The sequence below is a fragment of the Ailuropoda melanoleuca genome, chromosome 1, assembly GCF_002007445.2.
Source record: "Ailuropoda melanoleuca isolate Jingjing chromosome 1, ASM200744v2, whole genome shotgun sequence".
Taxonomy (NCBI): domain Eukaryota; kingdom Metazoa; phylum Chordata; class Mammalia; order Carnivora; family Ursidae; genus Ailuropoda; species Ailuropoda melanoleuca.
In genome coordinates, this window is record NC_048218.1 from 123297921 (window position 1) to 123317490 (window position 19570).

General features: G+C 40.1%; 1 long non-coding RNA gene and 1 gene segment (V, D, J or C); one reads left to right on the forward strand and one right to left on the reverse strand.

The window, feature by feature from the left end:
- LOC117803336 overlaps window positions 1-2786 on the reverse strand; it is a 19262-nt gene extending 16476 nt beyond the window's left edge. The window contains exon 1 of the long non-coding RNA XR_004627065.1: window positions 2658-2786. This is a non-coding gene — a long non-coding RNA (uncharacterized LOC117803336). The remainder of the gene's footprint in view (window positions 1-2657) is intronic.
- LOC105234960 overlaps window positions 1-14444 on the forward strand; it is a 16711-nt gene extending 2267 nt beyond the window's left edge. Inside the window, 5 exon segments of the C gene segment in view lie at window positions 650-963; window positions 3726-3786; window positions 9164-9493; window positions 11541-11588; window positions 13845-14444. Of these exon segments, the coding sequence occupies window positions 650-963; window positions 3726-3786; window positions 9164-9493; window positions 11541-11588; window positions 13845-13987 (896 nt within the window).
- The last annotated feature ends 5126 nt before the right edge of the window (window positions 14445-19570 follow it).

The window sequence follows — 19570 nt, forward strand, 5'->3', positions numbered from 1 at the left end:
AACTCCTGGAAGAAGAAACCTGTAAGAACTCTCCCTGTCTCCTTCTCCCACTCTCTGATTTGAACCAATGAAAACTGCAGTCCTTTAATAAGAAATGGCTTCTTTACACTAATTATCCATTGATGGTAACAATCACACGGTAATGAGAGAGATGGACTGATAAATTGAGTTAGTAGCTCTATTTTGCAGGATGTTTTAGGGTAAATACTGTGGGCTCCTTCCTCTATAGTCTATGGGTTTTAGCTGTGTGTGCAGAGCACCACTTCCTCTCACTAAATCAGCCCTCAGGTTTGCTCTGCGATCAGCCCAGTGTTCAACCACCTCTCCTCTCAAGACCTGGCACGATGCTGCTCCCGCCACAGGTCATCCTGGTGGCCGCCCTGTGGAGCTGTGAGTGGCCTTTCCCATGGGACATTTCACTCAGAGAAAAAAGGAGATAGAAAGCACAGACTATCAAGTCAGCCATTGTGGGCAGAAGAAAGCTCATATAGTTATTGAACCTAGGCTGATAAATTCCACCATGACCTTGAATTCTTTAGGAAGAAAATGTAAACCTGAGACCCCAAGTTTGTTATTAATAGAAAACAAATGTGTACTATTTTAAGGAATGTCAAAATTTTGCTAATTGTTGCTTTTGTTTTCCTTTCAGATACAAAGGCAGACATTTTAATAACGCAACTCATACCATCCATTACCAAGAAACAAGGAAACACAGCATTTTTAGAATGCCAAATAAAAACAGGTGGCTTAAGGAATAATGGGTATATTCACTGGTACCGACAGAAGCCAGACCAGCCTCTAAAACGAATTCTGTATATTTCTTCAAATGAAAATGTGGTCCACGAACAAGAGGTTGATGAGGAGAGATATGAAGCCAGGAAACGGCAGAGGGATTTGTCATCGAGTCTCAGGATACACCGAGTTGAAGAGGCAGATGCTGGGCTGTATTACTGCGCCTGCTGGGACACACTGTGTGGAAATGCTCCCCGGCCACTGAACAAAAACCCTCCCACAGCTCCACAGCCCTGCAAACACATACATGCTCCTTTCTACCTGCCAGAGGGACCTGACTATTGTCTCCACCAGACTTTTCTTCTGTGTCTGTGTCCTCAGCAAGTTCTGAGTTAGGAGCCCAAGCACCCAATCTGCGCTGTTTCTTTCAGTTAGGTCATTTTATCTTCTATTTACCTCCCTGGGGCCTCAGTTGGCTTTTGTTAGTGACCTCACTGGTGTCCTAGTTAGTGTCCTGCTTCTCCATCTGTGATAAGTTTCTGGGGAAGTAAGCCAAACCCCATGTGCAGAATGGTGTGCTGACTTTGAATGAATGAATGATTGATTGAATGAATGAATGAATGAACGATGGAAGTTACAAGGCCTTTGAAGGAACATGGACCTAGGTTTGAATTCCTGCTCAGCCTCTTAACTGACAACATGATCCAGGAAAGTTACTACATCTTTCTCACAGAGTTGCTGGGGACTAAAGAAGGTTCCATACAGGACAGGTCTAGCACAGGGTTGACACATCACAGTGTTCTTTCCCGTTACAACTAAACTGCTTCACTGGGCCATCTCAGCTAACACAGAAGTCAGGGATTCTTTAAAGGGCACATTTTATATTGTCCTCCCAACAATAATAAAGTTTGCTTTGTTTTGAAAAGCTAATAATTGTGAATAGGAAAAGACTTGAGGGTAATAAACCAAAAGATATTTTTTCTCTAAGAATTTTCTTCATTCATAGCAGAATCTAGAAACATCCTGGCATCTAAAGCAACAGCTACAGTCATTGTTAATATTCACCAAGCCTTGGGAACTTTCTGCAACCTACTGATCCGTAGAATGTACATACTTCTGAATAAAGTTGTGTGATTATTGTCTCATTTGTCATTACATGAAGTAACAAAACTTTGCTTCCCATTCTCACAATAGCTATATAGCTCCACATATTCTCCCAAAATATGGTGGAAAATCTCTAACTCAGAGTGAAAAAGAGCTTAAGGATAGGTGTGTTTGAAGCAAAACCTAAAGGAAAATGTGAGGATGTTACTCCGAAGGGAAAGGTAACAATGAATTATTACAACATGGGGTTTAGGTGAGGTCTTCTGGGATCTGATAGTTCTTTATACCAGGGATGTAATCAATAACACTGAGACAAATCTTACTGAGGTCTTTCCTTGGTTCTGAAGCAAACCTTCCTCCCCCAGCCCCACCTCTGAGGAACAAGCGCTGGACTGCCGCCCAGCCCTGAAGCATGCTCATCTTGGAGAGAATTCTGACTAGTCACTTGCAGTGCCAACCCCATGGATTTATGGGTCTTCGGCTTGGGTTTGTAGGTTGAATATACTCTTTTCTTGTATCTTCACTGTATTTATGTCCACTCTCAACTTGTTCAGTTACCTCTGATCTCACACCCTTGCATTTCAAATGGAGACACCAAAATGAGAATCTTTCAGGATAAACTCTCCTTTACCCCAACACCAGACAGAACAGTTCACATACATGGCAAGCAGTCTGGGTTTCCCTTGAGAAGGTCATTGTCCACTGGTACCAACTAAAAAAAATAAGGGTCCCTGAAATGAATCCTATATGGCTCAACCAATATCACCTGTAAGACTAGCCCAATTCCGGCTTAGACGCAGATAAGAAAAACAATTTTTTACCTGATAGTCAGCAAGGTCCTCATGTCCCATGCTATTGTGCCTGCTGGGATCTCACAATGTCACAAAGTCAGAAGGCACCTGTAAGAAAACCTTTTCCTTCTCCCTCAACTCCTTTCTCACATGAGCAACCACATCACACCCTTTCCTGCTCTTCGTCACAGGTTCATAAGCTGTGGGAACAGGAAGGGCGCTTTGGACATACGTAGCCCAATGACCACATAGCAAATGGGGACATGGGAACCCAGAGGTGGCAAACCCAGAGATAGCTTCTTGTCCAAAGCTAGTTAACCACAGAGACAGGGCTACACGTACATTTCTGAAGATCACAGAAGAGCTTCAAAAAGGCTTCTTCCTTCAACATTTCAGAGAAATGGATTTTGTTTTCAAATTTTGGGTTAAATAGAAATCTATTATCTCATGGGAGATGACTTCTACAAATTTCTTTTTTATTTCAGGAAAAATAATGTCATTACACAGATTATTTTCTCATTTTGCATTGTGTGATAAAGAATCATGTTGCCAAGTTGTAAAAGTAGCTGACTAAAAAATGGAGACCATTGTTCACATTTCTCAAGTTTATCTCTGTTGGTATAGCTGCATTTTGGGTTACTGAAGTTTCCTTCTTTAGAAATACAATCCTAATTTGCTGACACAGCAGGCCTGGTGTTTGTGAGAACAGAAGGCTTTTCCTTTGATGCATCTCTGAGCAGTTTCTCACAATTGAACACCTGGAAATCAAAACCTCTTAATTCACTGAATACTTTTCCTGGTAATGTAGATAAATAGTTGGTTGACCCGTTACTCCCAATCCCTTTCTTTTTTTCTTTTGCTTTTATTGTTTCTGTTTTTTATCAGCATTTCTCAGTGATTATTGCCTCCTTGGAAAACAGACATTTGGGTCAACTAATCTCAGGAAAACTTATAAAATAGCAGATGCTATGAATCCTATATTCAAGGATTTCCAAGGGAATCCAGAAGATCAAATTGCCAGTACAAGGTTTCTACCTGCTGGCCCTGCCGTGAAGCTCAAGAGAAGGCTGATGTTTTTGTAGAAGCTCTAAACAGTGTGAGAACTCAGGCTGGATCAAGATGTTTGCACAAGGAACTAAGCTCATAGTAACTCCCCCAGGTAAGTAACTTTGTTTTGTTTTGATCCTGTGAATGAAAAATTGATAGATGCTTTTTAGGAAAAAACAATGTAGGATCCCCTCAGTATATGGACAGCAATTTTGCAGCTACTGGTCACTCTAGTGGAAAGAAAACTACTTAGCAAATGGTTTATTTACTTCCCTGCTTGCAAGCAGATTGAAATATTACTTTTAGAAAATACACAAACACTAAAATATACTCAGAATTGAAATTAAAATATTTTTAGGACTGTGTCTACAAACCACTGGTGTGAGTTATTGGTTCAACATGCTTTTTTTGTAGACAGTTTGTTAAGTGGGAAACACTTTATTTAACCACCTCTAGTATTAATAATGCTCCTTTCTTCACACAGCTCAGGATTACAGGTAAATTTTCTTTACATTCTTCTGTATAAGGTAGGAAAGGTAGGCAGGTAATGCAGGGGCTGTGGGCTAGTGTGGTGCTGGCTCAGAATTCCCAGTTTGGACACAAGGAACAGCATGATACTTGGAGAGATTGGTGACTCCATCCCAGTCCTTGAAGGTAGCTGCTACCTGATTTAGCACAGAGGACATCAACAAGGAGCTCATAGCTGCAGCAGCTGCAGGTCCTTAAGAGGAGGAAATGTTAGGTCCATTTGGGATTTCTGTGTTGAAAGTTTTGTAAAGAAGATCATACATCTTATTTACGTGATTCCAAAAATAACCAATGGAAAAGAACGAACAAAAATTGCTAAACTTTCATTTGGTCGAAGGATGATTAATATCAACTACCAAAATATTTAACTATGCAACATATTTAAGAATGCTATAAATTAAGATCCCCCCCCAATTTCAGTCTAGTAAATTTGTTCATTCTTCATTAGTCTTAAAGATGAAATGTTGCCTGAATGAGGGAGAACATCTCAGAAGGATGTTTCTAGAATACTAGGTCTAGTCAAGGTTTCAAAGACTTTTCACAAAGGTGATAAAACATTGAAAAAATGGAAGAAATATATTTCATTTTCTTTAGTGGTTTTTATCATAGGCACAAATGAATTCATAAATCGAAAAGCAAGTTTCTGGTCCTCTTTTTTTCCAACCGACTACATAATCAATGTAAATTCTAGCAATCAAGTTTAATAATGGTGACACAGACATAATTCATGAGTTCCTAGAAAACTGTTTTCGAGGAGGGTGTGGTGGTGTAGAGAGAAATATGGACTGTGACTCTAGTTCTATCACTTTCTGTATAATCTAGTTATTGCTTTCTTAAAATTTTAAAAATAAATGCTCATTCTGGAAAAAATTGGAAAAGAGAAAAAACAAAGAAAAAATTCAAATTTTATAGTGACACTTGTTATTGTTTTAACATTTTGGATTTCCATCCATTCATTTTATTAATGTAACAACAATCTCAAATGAATGGTGTTAGAGTATATGAAATTAAACATGAAAATAGCTATCATAAAAATTGGGACATAGACAGTGATAAAGAATTTCTATTCTCCAGAATTCAAAGACCACCCACTGGAGATCTTTATGAAATCAGGAATGCAGAAAAATATATTTATTACCATCTAGTTTACAGGTCACTTTAGAACAAATGGTCTAATTTGTGAAATACTTCAATTTCTAAGACTCATTGTTACCTGCTTTTAAAAATTAAGAGAATGCGGGGGCACCTGGGTTGAGCATCCGACTCGATTTCAGCTTGATTCATGGTGGGGGGGTCATAGTATCACCACACATCAAACAGCAGGTCAAGCCCCATGTTGGTCTCCGTGCTCAGCAGGGAGACTACTTATCTCCCTCTCTCTCTCCCTCTGCACCTGCCCTGGCTAGTACTCTCTCTCTCTCCCCCCGTCTCTAAAATAAATAAATAAATCTTTAAAAAAATTTTTTTTAAATGCTGAGAATGTAATAAGCCTTGTCTCAAGTATTGTTAGCCTGACTATAAGGTGGTCTCTCATGTTTTAGTGGAAATATCCAGCCATAAAGGAAAAAGGGAGGAAATTTTGCAATTTGAATATATACACTTATAGTGATATGAATAAAAGTCAAATATTCACTTGTATATTCAATATCTTAATGGAATTATACCCACAAAGTTAAAAATTATATCAATACAAACATCATTTGAGAAATACTGCTTTTTTTGCCCTCAATTTCATTAAAAATTTTGTTCAGACTCTTCACACACATCTGAAATACATACATTAGAGCAAATTTCTGAGTTGTCTTAAGGTCTGAGTGTCTGTTTGGGGATCTCCTTATGATGATGTCACTGGATAGTTTATCTAAAGAGAAAATGACCCACTTACAAAATTTTTTAAAAAGGATTTTTTTAAGTCACTCTGGTATTCTATATTTTGCAATGTAAGCATAATATGTAGAGACTTTCATTCCGGGTAATACTTACCAAATCCATATTACACTTCTTTATTCTCTTTTACCAGCTCCACCTCTACAACTAGCGTTGAGTGTATTTCAGGTTGATATCTCATCCAAGTAGTATTGTCTGATCAAAGTAGAGCATTAGAAGAGCTTCTTTTAATATGAGAGGCTGAAACATAAGGCAACCCCTGTTTCGTGAGGGATAATATTGGGAACAAAATCCTCACCTTATGCTCTGGCATTTCAGTGTGTTTGCATTCTACTGTTTTTGTGTCCATATCTCAGAGCAGGATTTGTAAACAGCTCCCATTTTTCATGTCATCTTTGAGGTAGACCTTACCAAACTGTCAAGCTCTGGGGCAGAAAAAGAAACAAGTTCTAATGCACGAACTATTTATCATTTATTTATACTGCCTAGTTCCAAAATCTCTTTGAGAAGAGCTTAAATAAAATGCACAGCTACAGGGGCACCTGGGTGGCTCAGTCGTTAAGCGTCTGCCTTCAGCTCAGGGTGTGATCCCAGCATTCTGGGATCGAGCCCCACATCAGGCTTCTCCGCTAGGAGCCTGCTTCTTCCTCTCCCACTCCCCCTGCTTGTGTTCCCTCTCTTGCTGGCTGTCTCTCTCTCTCTCTGTCAAATAAATAAATAAAATCTTTAAAAAAAATCTATATCTACGGTTAGGCCATGAAATCAAAATAGAAGATCAAAAGCACTGAGGAAAGCAGAAGAAAAAAGCCTGTGATTATCTAGCAAGAAACGGGTAAAATTTTCTGTTCAAAGGTAGAAGGAAACGTAGTGGAGCCCATACTTTTTATTAACTAAGAAAATGGAGCACACCACATTTTCAAATATGTTGTGTCTTTCCACCACAAAACTAGAAAAGGACTTCAATGCGTGAGTCCTTTAGGAGGAATGTGAAGTGAAAGAGTGGGCCTTGCCTTCCACATCCATTTTATAAAATAGAAGAAATGGTCTTTTTTTTAATAATAATTTTTTTATTATATTATGTTAGTCACCATACAGTACATCCCCAGTTTTTGATGTAAAGTTCAATGATTCATTAGTTGCATATAACACCCAGTGCTTNGAATTCGTTCTTTCTGATAGCTGAGTAATATTCCATTGTATATATGGACCACAGCTTCTTAATCCAGTCATCTGTTGAAGGGCATCTCGGCTCCTTCCACGATTTAGCTATTGTGGACAATGCTGCTATGAACATTGGGGTGCATATGGCCCTTCTCTTCACTACGTCTGCATCTTTGGGGTAAACACCCAGTAGTGCAATGGCTGGATCATAGGGTAGCTCAATTTTCAACTTTTTAAGGGACCTCCACACTGTTTTCCAGAGTGGCTGTACCAACTTGCATTCCCACCAACAATGTAAGAGGGATCCCCTTTCTCCACATCCTCTCCAACAATTGTTGTTTCTTGCCTTGTCAATTTTTGCCATTCTAACTGGTGTAAGGTGGTATCTTAGTGTGGTTTTGATTTGAATTTCCCTGATGGCTAATGATTTTGAGCATTTTTTCATGTGTCTGTGAGAAATGGTCTTTAACAAACACATTTCATACTCCCACTGCACCATTACTATGGGCACCATGACATTTAATGTCACTCACAGATGGTGACCTTCAGCAGACCTGCTCAGGCATCAACAAGTCTGGTCTTCATGCTCATATCTATCAGAAAAAAGTTTAAACTTTACAAATACAGTTAGAATTGTAAATAAAGTTAGAAATGCCATAAATTTGAAATTCATATTTAAATATGAAATATTAATTATTATATAATTATATAATTTATTAGATAAATATTAGTAATTATTTATTTAATAAAAGAAAAATAACAGAAAAATAGAGAACAATTAAATCAACACCAATATGCAGGTTTGAAATATCACACTTGCACTTGAAAATGTAGTTGACATTTGGTAAATTTATATAGAATTCACACTGCTGCATCTTAATAAAATATAAATAACTCAGACAATTTAACTCCAATGTATTTTGTGATTATGCAAATGAATGTATATAAATGTGTTGGACAGGTTTATTTATCTTAGAGTCTGGTTTCTAATTTATGCATCATAAAAATGATTTTGGCCATAAAAATCCCTGAAATAAATAATGCATTATATATTTAAAAAATCTTTTAAAAAAGAAGCTTCCTTATGAAAAAAAATCACTCTTAATAAACTTAGAAAAGAATTTTGAAGGAGGAATTATGTAATGTTATTGGGCACTGATATAGGCACTAACCATATTTAATCAAGTACTCTATTTTAATGCTCAGTTAATATTCCATTGAGAAAATTGTGGAAGTCCAAAATTCATTTTATGCTGAAAAGAATAAAACATCAAGAGTCTAGCTAAAGAAAAGGGACAGGAGGTAAAACCAGTGTGTTACCACCCAGAAACTTTTCATCAACTGATATTCAATTTCTTTACTTTAATGAATCAGAAGTATTCCTATTAAAAAACACACACACAAAGTTTCTAAGATGAAAATTAGATTCTTCAATAGATTGACTAGAGCCTAAAATTATGTAAGTATCATGTATAATTGAAAAATTAATCTTTTTTATCTAACACGCTTTTAGAATTAAAAACAAAGTATATCTTTAGAGAAATATATAGTGTCTTAATATTATAATCAATAAAATACTATTCCCACTACAAGCAAGTTGTATAATCTTAAAATAAGTACATTGTGACCTAATTCTATTTGTATCATGAATAAAAGTTCAACCTTTGTTGCTGATTTAGTATAAAAATGAGAGCTTTGCTACGCGGGGAGAAATCTTCAAAAACTTTTTCCTAAAAAAAAGAGTATTTTGAGCCACCCAGGAAAAGATTATTTTTCCTTTTCTTCTCAAATGAGAAATCCAATTGCTCTTTTCTATGGCAGATTTCCTCATTTCACTGTGCTAGGTGGTTCCAAACCACATGATGTTTGTGTGACTCTAATAATGTTTTAATTGCTATTCTACTTCCCCACAGATAGAAGCCTTAATGCAGACATTTCCCCCAAGCCCACAATTTTTCTTCCTTCAATTGCTGAAAGAAGACTCCATGATGCTGGAACATATCTTTGTCTTCTTGAGGATTTTTTCCCTGATGTTATTAAGATAGATTGGAAAGAAAAGGATGGCAAAACAATTCTGAAATCGCAGCAGGGAGACACCATAAAGACTAAGGACACATACATGAAATTCAGCTGGCTGACCGTGACTGGAGTGTCACTGGATAAAGAACACAAATGTACCGTCAAACACGAGTGGAATAAAGGAGGAGTTGATCAAGAGATTCTATTTCCTTCACAGAAAAAAGGTAAGTACATGTATATATGAATGCAACCTTCCAGTACCCTCTTTTTCCCAAAGGAAATAACCCATGTTTTCTGTCAAATATTGATGACAAGAAACAAATGGAAACATTTCATTGATGTTGTTACCTTTAATGGTAGCACAAATGTCCTGCTATTTCCCCATAGAACTGAAGTAGAATGGGCTTTGGAACATACAGAGAAAAAGACAAATTCACTAAGCCTTTCTTGCCTCCGTTTCATCATCCAAAATATGAAGGTCACACTGATGTTTTTGGGGGGACATTGTATCAATTAAATGAAACAATACACATGAAAGCAACCTCACAAACCATAAATGCTCAAGAGAGAACCATCTTTGACGATCTTACTTGATCAGGAAATAAGAACAATTACACATCTTTCAGGAATGTTCTACTCAGCAGTCAAAGTCCTTCTCTCTTCAATCTTGCTCTACTCAAAGTATAATCCATAAACAATGAGTTATAGGCTACAATAATTTGGCCACTGTGGTTGTAGTACGGTCTCAGATTTCTCAGATTTTAATTTTATATACCACTCTAAGGTGAAGTTTGGTAAATATAGATTGGATGAGGCTAATATGTACGATCATTCTTCCATTCTACATAATGGATACATTATTTGCCATTGGTGAATGCTGTTCAGCAAACGTTATCGCAGTCCTGGTGTCAGTTCTTAAGAATATTTTAACACCTGAACGTGATTATACATCCTTTTTGATTCTTGGGATTTACTCCAAAATCTATAGCTCATATTTATTTTTTAAGAGCGTACCAAAATAAGATTGTGTGGAGTGAATAATTTGCATAACAGAACCATATCTGTATGGACAAAGACACATCAAACAGAGAAAGGATAAGCCAAAACATGTTGGCACTCTCTTCCTCCATCCATCAGCCAATGATCTTTTTAAGGATTTTTGTCTTTGTGTGCATGTAGGGTTTTGTTTTTGTTGGTTTTTTTTTTTTACACTGTAAAGAAATTCAACCCTCATCTCCATTTTCTATATTCAGAAAACTATGATTATTACTTGGCCAATCTTTCTAGCCCTGGAGAGAAGTGCACTGAAAGGAGAGCTGCTATAATAAAAAGGTCATTTGTTAAGAGTAATTAAGATACTAGAAGAGATGATGCCTGAGAATCCACAATGGTGGCCTCATTATCGATTTCTACGGATTGTTTTACAAGGTACTTTCACATACTCTAGCTCATCTAAAGCCCATAATGGTCCTTTGAGGGCTGGCTCTGCCAATCACTGGTATGACTCCCAGCAACTTATTTAGACTCTCTAAACCTTATTTCATCTCATCTATCATGGAGTCCTCCAAGACACAGTTCATGTCAGTGTCACTGGGGGATCAGATGACCTAATACCTGGAAACCTTTCACAGAGTGCTTGGCACAGTAATAATCACTCAATAGGTATTGGCTTTCATTAGTATCGTGGTCATGTCTGCCAACACCACCCACCACTCCAGAAAATCATGTGCAGGAGTTGGGGATATAGGGAACATGAATGATTTGGAAATGTAGGGCCTCTTTCTTTTGCTGAGGAGGGGAATTTACCTAAACTATTTGGTATCAACCCTTCATGTCCGCGGCGGGTGCTGAGGACTATACAGCAGCCACTGTTTCGGGTTATTTTTCCATTCAGCAAGTATTTCTAGATCACCCACTGTGCAGCAGGCTCTGTGCTGGGAGCTAGGAGCCCAGAAGGAAAACAAGATAGTCTTAGACATTACCCTCCAGTTGTGAGAAAAGAAGGAAAAAAATGCATCATTCACGACCTTCAATGTCTTCATGTGCAGAAATACAACATATGCATTGATCTACTGAAATACACGGACTCAGCACAATCAGCTCTGGAATTGTGGGGCTCAGATGAGTAACGACTCTCTGCTCTTGGTTGACAAATTCTACCATCTATCTATCTATCTATCTATCTATCTATCTATCTATCCATCCACAACACAGACAATGTCAAAGAGTGGATATGAACAACTGAATAATATTTGTCCTCATTTCTTTTAGAGCTCACTGCTATTAACTCTATGAAACCTTCCCTGAGATATAAAGATGGTGAGTTTTTGTCTGTTTGCCTCTATGTTATGCTATAGCATTTTTTCCTCCTGATCAACTCAGCTTTTGAACTTCCCTGGTTTCAGGGAGAAACCTCAGAATGGCTGGAGCTTGCAAAATAGACTGAGTGATATTTTAAGATAATCCGTCGTTTCTCAGAAGTCATGTTCATACCGTAAATGCGGGTTTGGGTGGGAGAGGACTATAAATTAGGGCTGCAGTGATGTGCTCTGAATTCTTTCAACAACGGACTTCATTCCTTCTGTGGCCTTTGTTTCTACTGACGGAGGAAAATATGATATCGGGTGCTTCAGAGTTTTTTTTAACTCTTTGTTCTTGCTGGTAGTTAATACCATAAACTGACACCGAGAGCTTCTTGTACAAGAGGCATTGTGCTGCCCTGTGAGTGCATTTTGTTTAATTTTCTTCATACTCACTATAAAGGATTTTATTCCCACTTTACACGTGAGGGCAAGGAGCTACAATTAATTCAGCCCCTTGCACCACACCACACAGCGAGATCTGGGGCTTCCACCCAAGCCTTCTGAATTAGCAATTCATACGCTTTGCTCAGTTTTCTATTCTGCCACGTTTTGGTCATAAAGCAAGATATCCCAAAGCCAAGTCAGTGAGACAAGTGCACACACGGGGAGGGGTGTGAGTGCAGGGTTTCAAATGCCACAGATTGGACATTAACCCCAGTCTTGCAATTATGGGCTTCATGAATATGGGCACAGTAGTTACATTTTCTGAGCTAAGCAGGAATAACACGAATAACCCCTCACTCAGTAAATGAAGACATAATATCACATATGTGGAATGTCTAGCATAGTGTATCTCATTTAGAGGACACAAAAGTACTAGTTTCTGGCCCTTTCTTCCAACATATGTAACAAGAAAGTACAGAGAACATTGGCTCTAGCCCTGCTGATCTGCCCTCCATGTCCAATATTAAGGGGCCTCTAGACCTTAGCTTACATGTTAGTTGACAAAGGACACTTTGTCAAGGAATCGTGAATACAGCATCACTTGACGTCCTTTTCCACACCAAGGCAAGAGCTAATGATTCTGGAGTCCTGACTCTTTGGAGATAAACACATAAAAGAAATTTCGGTGTGAACAGACTGAGCCTGATGGTTCATTGAGTAACCAATCTGGCCCACCATCATTGGCATTAATTATTTCTTGATATCATGTATTTCCTGCAAAACATTAAAGGATAATAAATGCCATTATCCTATAACATCATAACTACAATAAAGGTATTCAGGAAAGACAAGCGAGTGAGTTTGACCTCCTAAAGTTGCAGAGAATTTAGATTCGCCCCTTTCTTCCACTTTATTATTTTTTTAAGTTTTTATTTAAATTCCAGTTAGTTAACATACAGTGTAGTATTAGTTTCAGGTATACAATATGGTGATTTAACACTTCCACACGTCACCCAGTGCTCATCACAACTAATGTCCTCTTTACTAAAACCTCCCACCCACCCTACCTTGAACACAACCAAATTTCCACTGATAGTACCCTTGATAGGAATCTCAGCAATGCACAAAATGGAATGGCTAAGATGCTTCTAAATCTGCAATTCATCTTTATATTTATGCTTAACTCTTTGTTGCCGGGAGTATTTATTACACATGCAGGTACAGAAACACCGAGTAGGTAAGAATGTGTTCTTGCACATTATGTTGCTGGGGTTAAAACCTTGCTGGTGGTACTTACTAATGTATGACATCAGGCCAATTAGCTCTCTGTCCTCAATTTATTTGTAAAATGGCAATGAAAATAATAATCTCTTAGGTTATTGAAAAACTCAGTGAAGATTAAAGCTTTGCACACAAACTTCTCAAATTAAATGTTTGCCATTTAGTTAGTGATTAAAGCATATTAGCTATTACTATTACTCAGCGACAGGGTGAGGGTGAAGAAATGGTAAAAGCTATTTTTAACCAATGCTTTTTCAGATTGACTCATTCATCTAAGACATAGCCTTACTTTTTAATACTTTAGAATGTTCTAAGTGAATTTCCCAGAGGTTGCTGATGGACTTGACCTGTAAGCTGGATTCTGAGTTATTTAGTGATGGTGCTGGTGGTAGTGTTGGTGGTGTAGACGTTTATCGTCAGGTTGTGCTGGTGTGGGGGAATCGTTCAATCTAGGTCATCAAAAACGTATAAAGTGACCCCTCTCCCGTTAATAAGTCCTAGCCCTTCAGAAGAACAGGAGGTGAAACTAATAAAATGCTTCTTTTAGCCACCCTGCAGCTGCAGCTCACGAACACGTCTGCCTACTACACCTACGTCGTCCTCCTCCTCAAGAGCCTGGTCTACTCCGCCATCACCGCCGTCTGTCTGCTCAGGAGGCCAGCGCTCTGTGGCAATGGGAAGAGTTCCTAACACATGGTGCACCAAGGACCCGCTTATCTCCATTGGCTATTGTCCCTAAAAGCGTCTGCTGAGCAACTAATGGGGGTTTCTCCTAAGATTGGTGTATTTCAGTTCACATGTGTCTTTTTCTCTTGTGTCATTTCTGCAGAACAGGTTTACAACCTCAGGCAAACAGAAACTTACACTCTGCAGCGAGAACAAATGCTGCCATGAATCGGGGCGGGGGGGTGCCAGGGGACCATCCATAGGGGCACCGCTTTCTCCTTAGTGTCCACCAGCCCCTCAGCCACCCAGTCCCCATGCCTCTGAGCACAGCCAACACACAGCTTCCAGCTGCGTCTCTGGGGTTCTTTAACCAGATAATTGCTTCAAAGCCATTTATTTTACACACCCAGACTGCCATCATTACTACCTGAATTTTGTACTGCTTTACATAACAGGTGCAATAAAAACAATCAAAAGTCTACTTTTGCATCTGTGTGCTTTCGTTTGGTACAATCTGAGAGTCCAAGGTAAGGGACAACATGACAATCGAGCCTTCCAGTTCAACACTGGTAGTGATATTGGTCAATTCTACATTTCTAATTCTTTTTGTGAGACGTTCCTTATGATGCCTTCTTTGGGGCACTGGCCCCAGGGAAGCCACAGCCAGTAAAGGTGCCCAGTTTATTTCTCCTTCAAAGATTACCAGATTCAGATTGATTTGGTTGAAGACGCTCTGGTGGTGACAGTATAACATGTCACATGACTGGTGGGCGAGCTCAGACCTATCCCCGTGATTCACGAGGACCGTATTTCCTGATCGTACAAGAACCCCACGGGAGCCCCATTAACACCAGAAAGGTGGGGAGGTGGAAGGGTTAAGTGCTTGAACTCTGAATCCCAAGGGCTTGAGTCAATAGCTATTTGAACTCTCTGTGCCATAATTTTCGCATTTGTAAAAATGAAGATACAGTGCGCTGTGTCTCCTGGAGTCGCGTGGATGAGATGAGTTAATTTTGTGGGTACACGCGAGTCCTCAACAGCGTTAGCACCTACGGTTGGCAGCTCTGCCTTAGAAATAAGAGATCACACACCTGCTCGCACACACGCACGCACTCCCGCAAGGTGTGCACTCAGATTTACATGCAATAGCCCCATGTACAACAGTCCCAAATTAAGTCCAACACCTAAGAAGAAATAAAAAAATAAAATAAATGATGTTGTGTGATGGACTAGTATGCACCTATGCAAAAATCTAGACTGTTGAAGAAATGGAAAATTAATCAGAAAGGGGTGTTGAGGTGGCAGCTGGCTAGCTCAGTGGACGGAGTGAGGGACTCTTGATCTCAGGGCTGTAAGCTGGTGCCCCACAGTGGCTGTAGAGATTACATAAATAAAAACTTTTTTAAAAAAAGAAGGTCGCGGAAGAAATATGCATGGCAAGACCCTACTAAAATTGTTAGATTATACATTCATATGTATAATCACATGTATTCATATTCCAAAATCACAACACTCTAAAAATTGAAATTCAAAATCTTGCTCCAACCACTGTCTCTACCTGCCCACAACTTACAGGTCACACTTTTGTTTCTTGCCCATCCTTTCAGTTTTTATTTAAACAAATATGAATTTAGTTATAAAAAATTAGTGAATACCTATAGATCTCATCTCCTTCCTTCTAACACACAGGTAGTGATAACATACATTGTTCTGCACTTCTCACTTATATATCCTCGTGCTCTCTTTATGTCGACATAAAAGAACAGTTAGACAGCTGCAGAGTATTTCCTTGGTGACTGTATACTTTGTAAGATAATTTATAAGGTCAGTTTCCTGTGATAGCCCAGGGGATTATTTTCAATCTTTTACTATCATAAAATATACTGAAGCTATAATATTGTTTTATGTCACTTTGGACATGTGCACTGGTCATTTTGATACGTATTGTCAACTTACCCCGATAGAGACAGCACCATCGCACACTTCTTCTGTGATGGTAGGAGAGTGTCAGGAAAGTGCTGTCAAACATCACAATTTTCAGTCAAATAGTATCTCATCGTGGTCTTAATTTGCTTTTCATGAAGAGGATAATCACCACTTCATACCTTGAGTCCATTTCTATTTCTTTTTTTTGTGCAATATTTGTCCAGTCCTCTGACCATGATTTCTATGAGTAATAATAGGAACAAGCATGACACTCATTTACATGTGTGTGTATATTTCTACAAGCACGAGTATAAAACAACATATTCAATGCCTGGTTGGTGGGTGAAGAAATAAACGATTATTTTTCTCCCTTTCTAATGAATCCTTTTACAGCAGAAGTTTTTATATTTTAGCATAAAACAATGTCTCACTTAAAATGCAGAAGGATCTTTTTTATTTACAATCATTCTAAGTTTCTGTGAAACAGGTGCTTTTGGACACCAAGTAGAGATTCCCATGTGGAAACAACCTAAGACCCACCACATACAAGAAAGAGGAAGCAATTTTGACCAACTCCTTGATTCTTAAGAATGTGATCAGACCTCTTTGGGCAAATGCCTGGGCCTCTGCTTAGAGATCTGGACCTGTGTCTGCACGTGGAAAACACGGAGGCACAGAGGGGAAACCAGCAAATGACCGACAGCTGTGTGGGCTGATGTCACTGCCGGGGCTCCTGGGCAGTGTCTCCTGTGGCTTCCAACTCCTTAGCACCTTCCTTCCCCAACCCAACCTGGGCTGCCCTGGACTGGGGGGTGCAGAGAGAGGGAGGGTGGTGGAGCAGGAGACAGTGTGGGGGGCAGGAGGGAGCTGGTGTGGTCATGGTGTTCTATTTTCTCAGGCTTGTTTTATCTATGTGCTCTGTCAAATGTGGTTTATTCGTGGAAAATAATTGAAGTCAAACCGGCCTCTACTGGTTGGGGCTCTGCAAGCAATGGCTTGGGTGTTGAAAGATGAAATAAGGACAGTTAAACCACAGCCGGCTTTGCTCATCTCCAAAAGGCCACAGCTAATGGGAAGCACATATCCATCTGCACACACACGCTCCTGCTGTCAAACATCCTGTCAGGCTGTGGGTGGGGGTCCCCCTGTTTATACCAAGTTCATTCCAGTAGCTGCTACGTGATTTGGGGTCGTATGACCAGGACTGTGGAGACATCGCACCCTCAGGCCACTCCGATGACACTGTTCTGAAGGAAACAGCACGCAGACTTTAACACTAGGTGATCCCCGACATTCCGCCCGGATCTGCGCTTTTCCACGGCAGGTGATTTACTGAGGTTCGGACTTTCAGTCTCATTGCGTCAGTGTAAACAGGATGACATGAGACCTGTGCCCGTGAAGCTACTAGCACAGGTAGATGGTAGACGTCACACAGCAGGTGCTTCTTTCCTCACAAGAACACAGACATACTGAAGCCCAGAGTTCAACTGAGTTTCAATGTCATAGACTGAGTCATCTCAGTTCCTCTAAAGGGACAAGTGGCTTTAGGGTCCAGCTGAGCAAGGCTCAATAGAAGGCATGCACATCAGAGAAGTGTGCTGGGAGTGGAGCAGAGGAGGGCTGTTCAGCAATGCGAGCACGAAGAGTAAGTGTCCCCGCCCCCACCCCAACCAAGCACAGAACAGAGAGGGGGCCGGGATCCATTCTGTCCAGTCTGGCAAAGTATAACTCGATTGCTGCGATCCCCAGCCTAGGCTTGCACAGTCTGACTTCACAGCACATTCTCACCCCAGACTCCACTCCTCTTGTTCTGTGCGTGAGATCCGACTCCCAGGTGAGCCTTGACTCCCATGAGCATGCGCCCCATGCCATAGGTTCTGTCCAGCATGTGCAGGTGAGGACGCTTTCTCGGGGTAAATGATACACTCACATCCAGCTTAGGCATCATCTGTGGGCCTGGTGTCAATGTGGCTCCCCTCCTGAGACACGATATTCTGACTGTGGCCACAGCTCTGACTTCTTGAGATTTGGGTCTCAAGGCCAAATCCTACAGACCCTCCTCACCCCTTTCTCCACCATAAGAAGCTCTTTCTGGTGAGGCCGCCGCCTCCCACAATCCTCCCGGTGGCACATCTGTCATTTTGGTCCGTTCTCAGAACAGCACACATGGCTGGTCTGACCCGCACAAATCAGTGGTCAGTTTCCAGGCAGCCAGCACCACTGCCACTGTGCACGAGTGAGCTTTCTTGAAGGACACAATGAATAAAGAAGGAAAACTAATAGACACACTGCTTCCTATGAAGCATTAAGGTAAATATTCATATTTGAATGAGGGAGCTCACAATATAATTTAGTTCATTTTAGTTCAAATTAGCAAAACACACTATTTTTTTTTAAAAATGGGCCAAACACAAAGGGAAAATGATGATTTTTCCCACATCTCAATGATTTCAGACTGTGGGTTCAAAATAATCTCACACTATTTCAGAAGCATACTTCTAAGAGAAAGATACTATTTCATGATGAAAATAATATAAAATGTCTGGTTACATCGTACATGTACTCATAGCCCTCCTGGTCCCCTTTGGGAATTCCAAAGCTTCAAGCCAAATCCATGATGCAAAACAAAAGAAGTAAAATGAATCATTTTGATATGTTGGATTTTATTACTTCTTCAAATTGTAAAAAGGGCACATGAGCATGAGTTTAAAAACACAAGGGAAATGAAGGCTGTTAAAAGAAATACAAAGAAATCTGGAACATGAAACAAAATTCCAATCTGCATATCAAAATAAAAAGGTACTTTCTTGGGCTGCCTGGTGGCACCTTCAGTTAAGCATCTGATTCTTGGTTTCAGCTCAGGTCCTGGTCTCAGGATCCTCGCTCAGTGCAGAGTCTGCTTAAAATTTCCACTCCCTTTGGCCCTCCCCTCCTCGCACTAGCATGCTCTCTCTCTCTAAAAATAAATTAATAAATCTTTAAAAAGAAAGCTATTTTGCATCATAAAAAAGTGTTATTCCAAAATATTCAGAAGTCTTTTGATCGGGAATCCAGCACAAGACTTTGCTGCAACTCTTCATGAACAGGCCAGGCTCAGTCTCACTGAACGGACGGATCAGTGCATTCTCTTACCAGCCACAGGCAGGTCCTAAATGCACGTGATCTGGTACGACATCTACAAGGCGTTACAGTAAATAAGTCCTTCATTAGCCATTCATTCAAGTCAACAGCGGATGTCACCTTCAACTTTCAACAGCAAGACCCCAGCTCTGGTCTTTTTTTTTTTTTTCTTTTCCTCCAGTGACTGTCAATGATGGATTTTCACACTTAGAAAAAGAGAGAACACAAAATGATTTGAGATGTGCTGTTAAAGGGAAATTGCTACACTTTGCCTTGTTTTTATGAGAAAGTCTGTGTGCTGAGGATGGGCCGTTACAGACACGAGCGTGGCCACACAAGAATTTATTTTCAGGTATTTGAGAATGGTGCTGTTCTCACGCCCCCATCTTGGCTGCGTCTCGACCACTGATGCCGAAAGCCCAGCCGGGCACGTGGGGCCCTGGAGGTGCGGGCGTGGGTCCCGCTTGCAGCCACCCTGGCTGCCTCGGGGACCAGTCCCCGCCCGTACGGTCCCCTCCGCAGCTCCGAGCCGGCCACCACGTTCCCTCCGTCCTCACAATA